At 44.1% G+C, this 15441-nt stretch overlaps 1 protein-coding gene across 23 annotated transcripts in view; it reads right to left on the bottom strand.

The window, feature by feature from the left end:
* The window catches only part of LOC101932594 (metastasis-associated protein MTA1), a 384146-nt gene that overhangs the window by 225830 nt on the left and 142875 nt on the right, over positions 1-15441 (bottom strand). For 19 of the 23 annotated variants that reach the window (XR_010590039.1, XR_010590040.1, XR_010590038.1 and 16 more), the window contains 2 exons: positions 15192-15300; positions 4834-4876 (listed from right to left, as the gene is read on the bottom strand). Coding sequence is in view for 19 of the 23 variants with exons in the window: in XM_065555722.1 (XP_065411794.1) it covers positions 4834-4876; positions 15192-15300 (152 nt within the window). In the remaining 4 variants the exon portion in view is untranslated. Of the gene's footprint in view, positions 1-4833; positions 4877-5659; positions 5666-15191; positions 15301-15441 lie in introns of those variants that run through there. The other 4 variants (XM_065555714.1, XM_065555716.1, XM_065555725.1 and 1 more) reach the window with 2 other exon arrangements.

Here is a 15441-nt window from a genome sequence, read left to right as displayed (position 1 = left end):
CAGTATTCTTCAAACTTTATTTGGCAGATTGCAATGAGAACTAAACTTAAGTCAAGAGGAGACCTTTATAAAAACCTGAAAGTTGTATTGTGTGCGGGGTTCATACCACTTCAAGCCTAATATCTTAGCTCCTCTCCCTTTCATTAGGAGAGCTGAAACACTTCACATAAGGACACACACCCAGTAGTAAGCCATGACTCAGAAAAATTCATTGATCCCAGAGCTTGCTTGACACTCAAAGTCATGAGAATACTTGTCAGTTTGGAAAAGTCAGTGTAATTCACCTCACAGTCTCAGGGAGATTAGTACCTTAGTTAATAATGGAGTATATCAACAGTAGAGCTGCAAAGGCAGATTTCCTGGGAAGGCTACATCTTAGGACAGAGAAAGTCATGAAGGTGAAAGCAAGGTCAACCTGAACCAGAGGTCAGCCTTAGGATAAGACCTGCTAAGAGCTCTAAGGCGTTTGGGACTTTGACACTTACACCTGGAAGTACTACTGATCTACACAAAACACACAAAAGCTGACTTCAGATGGTCAGGAGGAGGAAGAACTAGTCACTCCCCCCCTCCCCCATAAAAAGCAAGGGAAGATACTAGAATACAACAACAACCAGGAGTCTGGTGGCACCTTAAAGACTAACAGATTTATTGGGAATAAGCTTTTGTGGGTAAAAACATCACTTCTTTGGATGCATAGAGTGAAAGTTACAGATGCAGGCATTATATACTGACACATGGAGAGCAGGGAGTTACTTCGCAAGTGGAGAACCAGTGTTGACAGGGCCAATTCAATCAGGGTGGATGTAGTCCCCTCCCAGTAATGGATGAGGAGGTGTCAATTCCAGGAGAGGAAAAGCTGCTGCTGTAATGAGCCAGCCACTCCCAGTCCCTATTCAAGCCCAGATTAATGGTGTTAAATTTGCAAATGAATTTTAATTCTGCTGTTTCTCTTTGAAGTCTGTTTCTGAAGTTTTTTTGTTCAATGATAGTGACTTTTAAATCTGTAATAGAATGACCAGGGAGATTGAAGTGTTCACTTACTGGCTTATGTATGTTACCATTCCTGATGTCCAATTTTGTCTGTAAGCGAGGACTGGCCTGCCTCCCAAGGTCTGTGAGAGCGAAGGATCATTTTCCAGGATAGGTTGTAGATCGTGGATAATGCGCTGGAGAGGTTTTAGCTGGGGGCTGCATGTGATGGCCAGTGGTGTTCTGTTATTGTCCTTGTTGGGCCTGTCCTGTAGTAGGTGATTTCTGGGTACCCGTCTTGCTCCGTCAATCTGTTTCCTCACTTCCCCAGGTAGGTATTGTAGTTTTACGAATGCTTGATAAAGATCTTATAGGTGTTTGTCTGAGGGGTTGGAGCAAATTCGGTTGTGTCTTAGTGCGTGGCTAGGCTTGGCTAGACAATGGATCGTGTGATGTGTCTTGGATGGAAGCTTCCAAGCCAGTCCTCGCTTACAGACAACCCCCCAACCTGAAGCAAATACTCACCAGCAACTAGACACCACACCACAGAAACACCAACCCAGGAACCAATCCCTGTAGCAAACCTCGTTGCCTACTCTGTCCCCATATCTACTCTGGCGACACCATCAGAGGACCCAAGCACATCAGCCACACCATCAAGGGCTCATTCACCTGCACATCCACTAATGTTATATATGCCACCATGTGCCAGCAATGCCCCTCTACCATGTACATTGGCCAAACCGGACAGTCCCTCCACAAAAGAATAAATGGACACAAATCGGACATCAGGAATGGTAACATATATAAGCCAGTAAGTGAACACTTCAATCTCCCTGGTCATTCTATTACAGATTTAAAAGTCACTATCATTGAACAAAAAAACTCCAGAAACAGACTTCAAAGAGAAACAGCAGAATTAAAATTCATTTGCAAATTTAACACCATTAATCTGGGCTTGAATAGGGACTGGGAGTGGCTGGCTCATTACAGAAGCAGCTTTTCCTCTCCTGGAATTGACACCTCCTCATCCATTACTGGGAGGGGACTACATCCACCCTGATTGAATTGGCCCTGTCAACACTGGTTCTCCACTTGCGAAGTAACTCCCTGCTCTCCATGTGTCAGTATATAATGCCTGCATCTGTAACTTTCACTCTATGCATCCGAAGAAGTGATGTTTTTACCCACAAAAGCTTATGCCCAAATAAATCTGTTAGTCTTTAAGGTGCCACCAGACTCCTGGTTGTTTTTGTAGATACAGACTAACACGGCTATCGCCGATACTAGAATACAACAAAAACCACTAGAGACATCTAGTGGCTGAAGAGAAATCAACAGGTCAACCTTTCAGGCATAAATCCTTTTAATTTTATAACCTTAAACGTTAGAGGATTGAATAACCTAAGCAAGAAAAAAATAACCCTAGAAAGGCAAGTTTGCTCGATTGCTATGAAACACATCAGCAAGAGAATCAGAGCACCAGAAGGTCAGGCAACACAAAAGTTTCTATTTCTCTCAGCATGCCTACAATGGCAGGGTAAGGGGAATAGCGACTTATTCACTAAGAATTTAGCCATAGCACCCAGGAGCCTGGATCATGGACCAGGACCCCATTGTGCTAGGTGCTGTACATACAGAACAAAAAGATGGCACCTCCTACCCAAAGGAGCTGATGATCTAAGTGCAAGATCAGAGATAACATCAGTTTAGGCAGACAGTGTAGTACAAGTAAACAATGAGACAATATTGGTCAGCATAATAAGCAATGGTTTCTGCACACCAACCACTTAGTGGCTGTCAAGTTCTTTGTGGGCCTCAGGACCAAGGAGAGTTCTGACGAGGGAGTCGAAGGTGGAGAAGGAGGTAGGGTTTCGGATGTTCATGAGAGAGCTCTTCCCAGGCGCGAGGGGCAGCATGGGAGACAGTACAAAGGTGCCAGTGGGAACATCTAACAAGTGGGCACTGGAGGTTGGTATCACGGGCCAATAGAAGAGCACTGACAGCTCAATAGCAAACGAGAGCTGATAGGTTGGGGATTGACTGCAGGGCCTAGAAAGTGGAGAAGGAAAGCTTGTGTTTGACATGATAGAGAAGGGGGAGCCAGGGCAAGGATTAAAAAGAGAGGGGGATGACATGATTAGTGATGAACTAGGAAATGATTTTTGCAGCAATATTCTGAATGGGTAACAGCAGGACAAATGCAATCTTGCCAAGGCCAGAGAGAAGGATGTTGCAGTAATCAAAACATGAGATGAGAGCCTGGAGAAGAACTTTAGCTGTGTGGATGGATAGGAGGGGAAAGGCTGGATCTTAGAGATGTTATGCAGAAAGAAATGCAAGATTTAGATATAGGCTGGATGTTGGGCCACAGTCACCCAGCTCTCAGTCACATGTTTTGAACATTAAAACACTAGTACTGAGAAAACTGGAAGGTTAGCAGATTTCATACAAAGAATTCCAAAACCAGCTTGAGTTAAAGGAAAATAGCTCTTTGTCAAACTTGAATTTTTGGATGAAGTTGTAAGTTTGGTTGATAAGGGTACCTGCATTATGATAATATACTTGGGCCTCTTTAAAGTGTTTGGCCTAGTACCACTCAATAACTAGTCCTATTAGTTCAACATATTAATGGATTTTAAAAAGATTCAACAGAGCCTCAAAAGAAATTCTATGTGGGAATTGCCACCCCAATGGGCGTGTTTTCAGTGTGGTCTGTTCTGATAACCAGGCCTACACATTTAACCTAACTGTGAGCTCAACTGTGGAAAGTGAATGAAAATTCATGAAGGGTCACAATAACCTGCAACAAGTGCTGGTGGGAAAAGATGCAAAAGGGGACAGCTAAAAAGGAATGCTGATATAACTCCAGGATTGTACCAGGCATAACTCAAACAAGTGTGGGACTGGAAATCAATGGACCAAAATTGGTGTCTTGGAAATTAGGCCTAATGGGCGAACAAAACAATGAGGGGATGGGCTAATCCACCCTCCACTCCCTTTTAAAGAGCCTTAAAAAATGCAGCTATATAATTTGTAGGTTTCTTTTTCAAAAAGGGCATGTTTTCATTTTGAGATTATTGTGTAAAAAAATTTGAATAAAAGTTAAATTCCTTTATATGCAATATTATGCTGGCAGGGTAACATTTGAGGCTGTTAACTGTGTGTGTCCTGGCTTTAAAAAGTGATTCAATTTTATACTTAAAAGTTTATTTAAATAAAGACTTGCTTTTCTGAGCATTAGATTTGCTTTGCATAACACTTCTCATTTTAGGGCATTTATTTACCTGTCAGGAATGGTCTAAACTCTAGATAATACTTTGTGCTGCCATGAGTGCAGGAGACTGGACTAGATGACCTCTCGAGATCCTTTCCAGTCCTATGATTCTATTTACCACGAACTAGGTACCACACAATTCTGTGCAGCTACAGGTAAAGTGGTACACAAATGTGTAATATGAAATGCCAAGAGTTGGTTGCAGAGAGAAAAGAGTAAAACTTTTCTCAACTTGAACAGTTTTCCAGGTAAATCCTCAGCTCAATTTCAGGAAGGGCTTTACTGGTAAGTTTCACTTTTTAAAGAGGAGATGGGCTGATAGGTGATAGATTCTTCATCTCTTGAAGTCTTCAGTGGGTGCATTTCTGGAAGATTTGCTCTAGTCAAAGACAAGCACTGGATTCAGGACAGGGGTAACTACGTGAAAATCTATGGCCTGTGTTATGCCATAGAATGTCAGACTGGATGATCTAATCATCCCTTTTGGGCTTTAGAATTTATGGATTCAAGTGAGATTGTTAATAATCAACCTTGTTTTATGAAATTCACCAAACTTTAACCTGCACATCAAAGTAAATACTCACCCCAACAAAGGGAATGAACTTCTGGGACGATTCTTCATCAGGGCTAGAAGCAACGAGGAGAGAGTGATTAATAAGGAGTTCTTTCAATGCTGAGACAAAAAATTCACGTTACTGTTTCAATCAAGCATGCAGCAGGAACTGAAAATGTGCAAGCGCCAATTCTATTTCTTCTCTCAGCATCCCTCCGACAATATTCTGAGAGCCCACACTGGCTGGGGAGCATTGTACCTCCTCAGGAATCTTCTTAAAATAAAATGGGAAGCTTCCTCCCCCACCCCCACTCCCTCGCTGTTTTTTGGAGAGAGAGAAACATGCTTTAATGACATGGCAGTAGCTACGCTCATACACATGACCTCCTACTGCAAAGAAATGAACCCGTGCCACAACATACATCACCAGCAATACAGAGACCTGCAGGTTACTTACTAATAACTGAAGCTCTCGGAACACATTGCCTTCACGAGTCCCACTTTGCAGTCGAGTGGCATACCTTGCAAATCCCAGAATCACTAAAGCAGTTAGCCTGCCATGGGTTAACAAGCCATGACACCTTACTTGTGTAGCACCAGACACACACATGCACAAGAACAGGTAACCCCTGCCACAAGGAGCTTACACCCTGAGTGAGACACACAGCGCAAACAAAGCCCAGGCCCAGAGTGGGAACAGAGTGCTCTTGGGAGATCACTGACATTTAGGTAGTGAACTGGAAATAGTGACTTCAGAAGGGCTGGGAGGAGAGGCAGATGGCTCCCCCAGACAGTGTAAAGGGACACAGATGAGATGTCTCACGTACAACCCCAAATGCAGCGATGACATGACTTACACTTTGAAGGAGGTGGCATATCAGCCCTGCCCAGTATTCGAAACATGGAGGAGGGGAGAGAAGAGATCTGTGGAGCTGTGGTGGTACAGAGGAAGGAGTGGGAGCAGGAGGCACACTTGGGAGGCAGGGAGACAAGAGAGAGAAATGATGGGTAGGAGAGGAGGAAGGGAAAGTAACTATGATGCTTGGTGGGGAAAAAAACCTCTAGGGCACCATGGAGGGACACTACGAGAGGTGCAGGGATGGGGACAGAATGGCAGAGGTCAGGAAAGGGCCAGTGGAGAGGCCTGAAATGTGTGCGTGCACATCTGAGGCTGAATTTGAAGTCGAAGAAAGCAGGTGGGAGAGTTTTAAATCTCATGATTTTTGAATGCCGGGAGCTTTGCACTCCGGCAAGAAAGGCGTTTGCTGTAGCCTGGACTACTGCAGAGCGCAGCTCAAACACTCAAGACGTGGAGTCCATCAAAAGAAACAAGCCACCCTGTAGTGCTCTCTGCAGCAGATCCTCTGAAAAGGCGTGGAAACATGAAAAATGCTGACAACTGCACAAGTCGGACTGGCTAGACAGCTTCCTCCCAGCCCTGTGTAAGGGGTGGCATGCAGCTGAGGGATGTGTGACTCAGGCACAACTCCCTCCCTGCTTCAGGGGCAGGGGGTGTTTTACCATAGCCCTTCTTACGGTGCAACTTACCCTTGCACTGGCTCAGCTGGTAGGAGTGTTGGGGTGGAACCAAGGCTCCGCTCACTTCCCAACCCAGCCATTTTCTTCATGCTTCATCCACGTTGAGCAAGAACTAATTATACAGACCCCCGTCTCCTTTATCTAGGCTTTCCATCACACCCTTTTAACTCCAGTGCCAGCCCTTGCCATGTAACCTCTAGAAACGTCCCTGAACAAATCCTCCTAGAGTACACAGCAGAGAAACTGGGAAGTGCTATTGATCCATGTCCCTGAGAAATCTCAAACGGACAATGGAAGTTGTAGAGCTGTTGGGATAAAACAGCAATGGAATCTCAGTCCTTTCCTTCCTCAGCTACAGTAGATAAGAGCTGTCCTCATCTGGCAGCCTCACACTGCTGGCCACTCAGTGGAATGATGAAAGTACCAGAGTATCATGCTTCTTAATCTTGCTGCTATTCAAGTTCTCTTTAAGCACTAAAAAACCCAAACCAAACGCTGTTGCAGCAGAACACTTGTTCAGGTCTGCTGAGGACAAACGCTGAGTACCAGAGTAGAATCCTTCCAGGGAAAGCTGAGACATTGGTGATTCTAAAATAGTAGTTTGCCCATTTTAAATGGCAAGTAATGGTTCTTTTCTTAACTACTGCTCGACAGTTGGTTAATGGTTCTTAAAATGACAACTGAACAGATTTCAGCTAGAAGCATTAACCCAAAATCACTTAGTTTGGAAGAAGGCGCTCTTCTTTAAATATTGTTCTTTTGGGGAGTATAGAAGTTTACTTATTTTTATGTCTATTAATTATTTTAATAGAGAAACACCAGCAGGATGGATGGACTGACATACGTATAAGTGGCGCTCAGAAACAATGAGTGCCACAGAAAGCCTTAGCAGTTAGCTAAGAGATGACTGAATGCCCAACCTTGTAATGTACCAGTAATCAGGACTGCTAGGAAGTACTGAAGTACTCGCCACAATGCATATCGGATTCGATATCGGAACAAGCAATTCTATGGTGTGGGTTTTTTTTTTTTTTTTTTTTTTTTTAAAGTGGCTTTGAAAACCACAGTCCCAGGCTCCTTCGTCTGACACTTCTCTTGTATTTAACTTCTGGTTCTTGAGGTTGGATCAGACTGGCAGGAGCTGGAATTGGGGGCTGCTGGTCTCCCTCCCTTCTCCAAACAATCAGTGGGGAATAAGCCTTACAAGCCAGCCTCTGTCCAAAAGAAAATGAAAGAACAGGGGATCAGGGCTGCTTCGCCTGACTAAACAAGACCAACGAAGGCCTAGTTTGCATTAGAAAAGGTTTTGATGAAATAGTAACAGTCAAGAAGGGTAACCTAGAACTACAGGGGTTTTAAATATGAGAGTGAAAAAATTGAACAGCTGCCCTGATCTTGCAAAACGTGGTCACTTTATATTAAGTTTCCATTTATAAAGGGTGGATAAACAATTAACAGGTGTTCTCAGACTGTTACAGACATGAGGAATATGCTACAGAGGGCAATCAGATCAGCAGAAGGTGTTTAAGTAACCGGTTGACCTGCAAAGGGGGATAACAGCACTTTTCTAGTCACAGGGATGGGAAGGTTAAAGGCACTAAGATTGTGAGGCACTAACCTATTACAGTGATAGATGCCAGAAAAGTACTTAAGGTTGGTTAGTCAATTGTTAGCCTTATATTAAAACACTTATTAACTCTTTATACACTATAAATGTAACTTTAATACAGAGTGTGACACTGAATGTATCGGAGCGGGCTTGACTTTACAGTTGGAGGTCCAAAACCAGGCTCTCAGTTCCAGCCATGCCCCCATATAGGCAGCTGGAGAAAGGCAATTCTGTCCCTGCAGGTGATGTTCTTGTGGCCCATTACACTGGTTGTAGGCCAAGTGCCAGCATCATCATCATGCAGGGCAGTCACTCCACACCCCAGAATTCTCATCCTTAGGGATGAGGACATCAGTGCTTGCTGCTAAGTCACTGCAGCTGATGGTCACAAAAATACTGGTTTTGATGTCATCAATTTGCATTGTGAATAAATGGATGAAATGGCCAAAAGTCATTTTGATGCTTTGGAAGATTCACTTCCAAATTCGATTTCTCCCTGTGGGTGGGAAGCATTTCAGTCTCTCTCCGCAACTTCAGACCATGCTATAGGCTGCATCTGTGCCACAGTAGCACGCTGCATTTGAGTGTTCTTGGTCTCCCGAAAGACGTAAAATTCTTATTAGAGTGACCATAAGCCCTTGCAAAACCAGCATCTTTTCCTGGAATGCAGCTATCGGCGATCATGAGAATACAATAGAATGTAGTAAAACATCACATTTCAGCCCCATTTACCCCCTGCTACATAGTTCGGAGAGGTCAAATTATTCTAAGATATACTAAGATGATCCGAGGAATGGAAAATCTGTCTTATGAAAGGAGACTCAAAGAGCTTGGCTTGTTTAGCCTAACCCAAAGAAGGCTGAGCGGAGATACGATTGCTCTCTATAAATATATCAGAGGGATAAGTACCAGGGAGGGAGAGGAATTATTTAAGCTCAGTACCAATTTGGACACAAGAAGAAATAGATATAAACTAGCCATCAGGAAGTTTAGACTTGAAATTAGACGAAGGTTTCCAACCATCAGAGGAGTGAAGTTCTGGAATAGCATTCCAAGGAGAGCAGTGGAGGCAAAAGACATATCTGGCTTCAAGACTAAGCTTGATACGTTTATGGAGGGGATGGTATGATGGGATAGCCTAATTTTGGCAATTAATTGGTCTTTGGCTATTAGCGGTAAATATGCCCAATGGCCTGTGATGGGACACTACATAGGGTGGGATCTGAGTTACTACAGAGAATTCTTTCCTGGATGTTTGGCTGGTGAGTCTTGCCCACATGCTCAGGGTTTAGCTGATCACCATATTTGGGGTTGGGAAGGAATTTTCCTCCAGGGCAGATTTGCAGAGGCCCTGGGGGTTTTTCACCTTCCTCTGCAGCGTGGCACACGGGTCACTTGCTGGAGGAGTCTCTGCACCTTGAAGTCTTTAAACCATGGTTTGAGGACTTCAATAGCTCAGACATAGGTCAGGAGTTTGTTACAGGAGTGGGTGGGTGAGATTCTGTGGCCTGCGTTTTTCAGGAGGTCAGACTAGAAGATCATAACGGTCCCTTCTGACCTTAAAGTCTATGAGTCTATTCCCTCAGAGTGCCCCAGAGAGGAAATGCTGTCATGTTTCCATCAAGTGCAGGTTTCCATCAAGTTCTCACCAATGCCAACCGTAACAGGCGGGCATGGCTGAGCCAAAAAGAGGCATGGTTCGGGGAGGGAGGGGGGAAGGAGGAAAAAGCTGGCACTGTAGGCTCCCCCCCAGTTGCACCTAGATTCCAGCATACAATTTGGCAGCTTCAGAGCCTGCGCTTTGAAAGAGACCATGCTGGGTGCCAGGCCCTGGGGAAGTGTCCCCCCAGCGAGGGGAAATGTCTTTCAGATATCCTGTGCTGCTCAGTGCTCACTGGCACGTGAGGTGCTCACTGGCACGTGAGGTGCTCTGGCAGCATTAACTACCATGGTACAGCGAGGGCATGGGGTCTTGCCTTGCAGCAGCCAGGTCAGTAGTGCCACCTCCAGTGGATAGGCCTGGCACTGGTACAAGGCTGCTGGTGTAGCTAACACCTACTGAACAGGGGGCAGCTTTCTATGCCACAGCGGTCCTATATGCCACAACCTTCTCTGACCAGGGTCAGCAATACCCTGCATTGACCTACTGGCCTGTAGCCAATCAGCTCTCTGGTGACCAGTAAGGGGGACCTCATCAAAAGCAGCAGGCCCGTACTAGTGTCACTTCCACTTCTTCCTGTCCAGGGAGCTGACTTCACAGTATTTCAAAACACCTCCCTTTCTCAGACATGGGGAAGGACTGCTACCACACCCCACGCAACTACCAACATGCCAGGAAGAGCATGGCTTGGGAGTGGGAGAGGAGGGTGCAGGTTGTGCTACTCTTCTGGCACATTCTCTGCTCACCCTTCTACTCAGTCTGCTTTTTTTAATACATGGGATGACAACTGGGGCCATTCAGTTTGAAATATGGGAGCAGGAGAGAATTTATTTACAGATCACAAACATACTCTACATTTTTAAAGAGGCGTAAATGACAGACTCCCCAATACAAGTGAGCAGTGCTTTCATTTCCAAAGCCAAGCTGCAGCCTAGATTCATGCAAATGAGATCCAGAAGCCCCAAGAGGCAAACTGTAGTGGACTTGGAATTACCATGGGTAATACTGACTTCGTTGTCTACTGCCAGTGAATGCTCAATGACCTGGCTAGACAACTATTGAGAGTTACCACTGGCAGACAAATTATTCCAACTATGAGGATTAAAGCCTACAAAAATTCGTAAGTACTGTACAACAGAGTGTTTCCTTCTAGAGAACAGAATATGAAGGTGCTACAGCAACACAGCTATGCACCAGTAGTGCTGGTCGTATAGACACTTACTACAGCCCTAGAATGGTTTTTCCGTCACTGATGTAAATCCACCTCCTCACGAGACAGTAGCTAGGCTGATGGAATAGTTCTTCTAGTGGGGTTTGGGTGACTTAGCTACATTATAGAAAGTGAAATTTTTCACAGCCCTGAGCAGTGTAGCTCCTTCGACCCACATTTTGGGTGTAGTCAGTCTGTATGAGGCCTGGTCATCAGCATTAGGTTAAAGATCACTAGCTACATGGTAAGTAAATGACCCATCCCATTGATACCATTTAATCTCATCTGGACTGCAGCAGTCTTCAGCTATTCCATAACTAAATCATTTCTCCTCCTCCCCCCAACACCACCACCACCACCACCCACCCACCCAGAGTACGTCACCCAGAAGAGACAAAATACAGCAAATCATTTTCTCCCTAAACCCCTTCCTCTCCCCTAGTCTCTGTATTTTGGGAAGGTCAGCGGATGCTCCAAAGAAACAGGGCAAAGCTTTCAGACAATATGCAGTCTATCACAGGCAGTACATGCTTCAGTCTTGCCATGACAAACAAAACAAGTGGGAGGGGGGGTTGGGTGGGAAGGAGAGCAGAAGTCAATTAAGTTAGGATCAACTGGCAGAAAACAAGTTATAAAGCAGCTCATTACATATAGCTAAATTCTGGAGACTGGTTTCTCTCTCTGGTTTTGGTGTTCTCAAATCACTAGAGCTTGTTTAACAGAGCAAGTGCCAGGATGCTGGGAAGATTTTTAAAGTGTTTCTAAAAAGCAATTTTCTGTGAGCTTATAGAATAGAGCTGCTGCCTTCAGCACAGACCCTCACAAAGGACGAGTAGCTTTGAAGAAGTTGTTTCCCTCGGCTCAATAGGGAGATGGAGAGCTCTACAAGGCCTTGTGACTGGAACGCTGAACAGAGGTCACTGGACAACTCAGAACTGGGGCAGAATGCAGAGTCTGTCAGACCACAAACACCAACTAGGGTTAGAGAACCAAATACCTCCTGCTACTCTTGCTACATTCTCATTTGCCCTCCCCACCACCTTGTCTTAGATTGAGGAATATGCAAAAGCTAGTCTGAATTTATGGAGTCTGCCATTCCAGGAGCTACATTTCTCTTCTTTCAACTTGTTATGGGGAAGGGAACCACTGGCCTGTAATCTTGAAAGACCCACACAGTTGTACTCCAGCTGAAGAGGTTCCAAAACCTGCAGTCTAAGGGAATGTCTACCCAGGGATAAAAAAAACCTGTGGCTGGCCCAGATCAGCAGACTTGGGCTGGCGGGCTAAAAAATTGCTTGGCAGACATCCAGGCTCAGGCTGGAATCTGAGCCCTAGGACGCTGCAATAGTGGATGGTCCCGGAGCTCAGGCTCAGCAACTTTTAGCTCTGCAGCCCGTCAGCTGGCCTGGGTCAGTCACGGCTGTGTCACAGAGCTTTTATCCTAGTATAGACGTACACTTAGCAGTACACTTGTTGCCATTGTTGGGAGCAAAGAACATTCTTTAAAATTACACTAACGGTGACACTTAAAACCTTGGTTTAGTGTGGATCCTTCATACACTACCGTAAACCCCATAATAGCTGTGACTGAAGTGTTACCTAGAAGATAAAAGGCACATGATCAACATAAAAGCCACATTTATAATAACCTTACCTGTACTGACATATTAAAACCAAAATACTTCATAATTCCAAATCACTTTTACATACGTTACCTATTAACACCATTTGATTAACTCAGTTTTGAGAGTAGGAACCAGACTGGCTAGCTTCACTTTCACATTCTCATGCCCTCAAGTGACATTGGCCAAACTCTTTATTTTCTGGATAACATTTCTATTCTTAAATCTATTTCCTGTGAAACCTGCATTTTGGCTCCCCAAACAATTGGCTCTGTGGTCCTTGGAACAGTGCATTCTGCCACCAGAGGCAGGAGTTTGAAAAGGAACAAACATAATTTAATTTGAAGCACAAGTTAAGCATCCCAGACCCGCAGGAGCTGTTAAACAAGGCATAAAAGACCAGCCCAGGAAAAGTATAGAAGGTACAGAATGGGGAAGGGAACCTAAAGAAGGATACCTTATGGTAAAATCAAAATGAAAGCTCTTTTTCCTTTTCAGAAAGCAACCAAAAGAAAAAATGAACACGTTATTATACTTATGATAGAAAGCAACACATTCCTTTAGATAGTGCTAACAGAGTCCTACTTGTATGTTACTTTAAGAAATAATTCCCTCAAGTCACTGCCATCAGTGAGCACCATTTCTGAAGGAAACCAGAGCTAGGAGATAATTTCCCATCACTCCATGTGATAAATTGCATCTCTAACCTCTCTAATTTCCTATGTGGTACTTGTCTGAAAGCAGAAGTTGTTTGAACAGACCCATAAATAGATTTTAGAAACTCTAACAACCTCACATTTTAGCCAGGAAGTAAAGATACCAGGGAGTGAGGGCCTGTGGCAATGGTTGAGGAGCCAAATAAAGTTCTTCATTATTTCACTTCAAAGTAGCCCCAGACAGACCAAGCAATCTCTGCATGGCTTCAGGCACAGTGCAACAAGAGGACCTGAAAGGTGTGATGCCAAGCCTATCTTTAAAAAGGGAAAAGATGGAGTCAGGTAACTATGATCTATTACTGGCTCGGGTGAACTGCTGGAATCTATCGTAAAAGATAGCTTGATGGAATGGGGTGGACAGACATGGGTGTAAATAGAAACCAGCACGCTTTAAAGAAATCTGAATAGCTTATCTCAGATGGAATTATCCTCCGAGTAAGGAGGTTACACAGGCTGTTGACAAGGGAAACACATGTGATGTCTAGCTAGATGTCAGAATGTTTTCAACGAAGTACCACTTGCAAACTTGATTCTTAGATCAACCGATCTGGGCATGGCAGAAAGTCAAAGTGGGTAAACTGGTTAAATGGACATGCTCGTTATAAACAGGAACTAGAAATGGAGAAGTCAAGGGGGAACCGAACAAGAATACAACAGTTAAAGCATGCAGGAAAGACAAAGGCAGCAATATTAGAACAAGTTAATGCTGTAGTAAAAAGATTTAGAATTTCTCCCTGCTATTTGTGGAGAGAATGCAGTTTCATTCATAAATCAGGAGTGAGACAATCAATCATGATACTACAATAATTAAGCAACCAAATGGCTAAAGTGTTGTTATTAGGTTAATATTACAGAAGAAAGTTTGGGCAGGAAGTAAGGGGGACATTAAAATATAGCTAATGAGAAAAGCAAATTAGAGTATTCAAATATTTACTAATCGGCAGGTCCAGAGATATCTAATTGTGCGGGCTATGGGAGTGAACTAAGGATTTCAATGAACCAGTTCAGTTACTTTCAGAAAGAAATGGGGAGCAACTAGAGGATTGCAAACAAATATGCTGCCAAAGAGAAAAGAAAAGTAACGAATAATTACTCCTTGTAAATTTAGCTTCTACTCCTATAAAAATTGAATGCAAAGGAACTACAGCACTGTACCATTAAAGTCACAAGTTCTGCACCAATTTAGGAAGTATCATTAAACTCAGCTTTACTTCACCCATGTGGCATATACACTATATTTCCGATTTTTGTCACTAATCGGAAAACTCCTATGCCACCACATTGCGCCTTACTCCCATAGGTCCCCCATCATCACTGCCATACGTGGGCACAGCCGCTTCTGCCCCGCTCCCCCTTTGCCCCTATCCTGTTTGCTGACTCCTGTACTCTCCTCTCAACCCACATCTCACAAGCCGCATATCCATGTCAAGGCTGAAGTAAACCCTGGTGAGCTCCAACCATCCTGAGTGGGACCCCTATAATGCTGTAGCTGCCAAGGAGAGGAGCAGCTCCTTCCCCCAGTTGTTAGACAGGAGCTGAGGCAGTATTCTCTACCCAGGCTTTTGCACCAATTCTGAGGGAGGCAGAGGCCAGGACCCCTTGGAGACACCTTGGCGGAGGGCTAGGCAGAGTTCATGCTCTGAGGTCTGAGAGCGCCCCCTCACAAAACATGCAGACACTGACATTGTAAGCAAAGCCAGATATCTGAATTCCTTTGCATCCAGAGACCAAACAGGTGTATAGGTTCCTCCAGGCTTCTTTACTCTTCAGATATATGAACTGTGCTGAAGAAAGTAAGGCACATTTCTGGTTGTTCTAGATTTGTCATCTGCTATCTAGCTGATGACACTCACAGTGCCAGGTACTGTTCCTTGAAAGAGTTCTTGATGTGAATGTGCAACTCTTACAGGTTGTTTCTCAGAAGGTTTTGAGGTGGCCAGCTATATCTGTGTGTAACAAGAGAATGAAATGGTGTTTCCCCCATCCTCTGTGGATTTCCTGATATTTTGGAAACCATTACTGAAACAACGTACCTTTTCTGTTTGTATGTCAACATTGCTTCTGCAATAGGCAACTGGTGTGCACAGTTTGCCCCGGCTATATACTGGGTTATTCTGGAGACAATATCTGGTATTTCCTGAACTGTAACAGAATGAAAAGAAGAGACAGGAGCAGAGTGAGGACTATTCTTCACTAATGGAAACTGCAAAATGTCACCAGCAATTTAAATGATGCAAGATCAACCAGAGCAAGAAAGAAAAATAGGGGACACTGTCAGTCACT

The sequence above is a fragment of the Chrysemys picta genome, chromosome 8 (assembly GCF_011386835.1).
Source record: "Chrysemys picta bellii isolate R12L10 chromosome 8, ASM1138683v2, whole genome shotgun sequence".
NCBI lineage: Eukaryota > Metazoa > Chordata > Testudines > Emydidae > Chrysemys > Chrysemys picta.
This window is presented reverse-complemented; position numbering and strand designations above follow the sequence as displayed.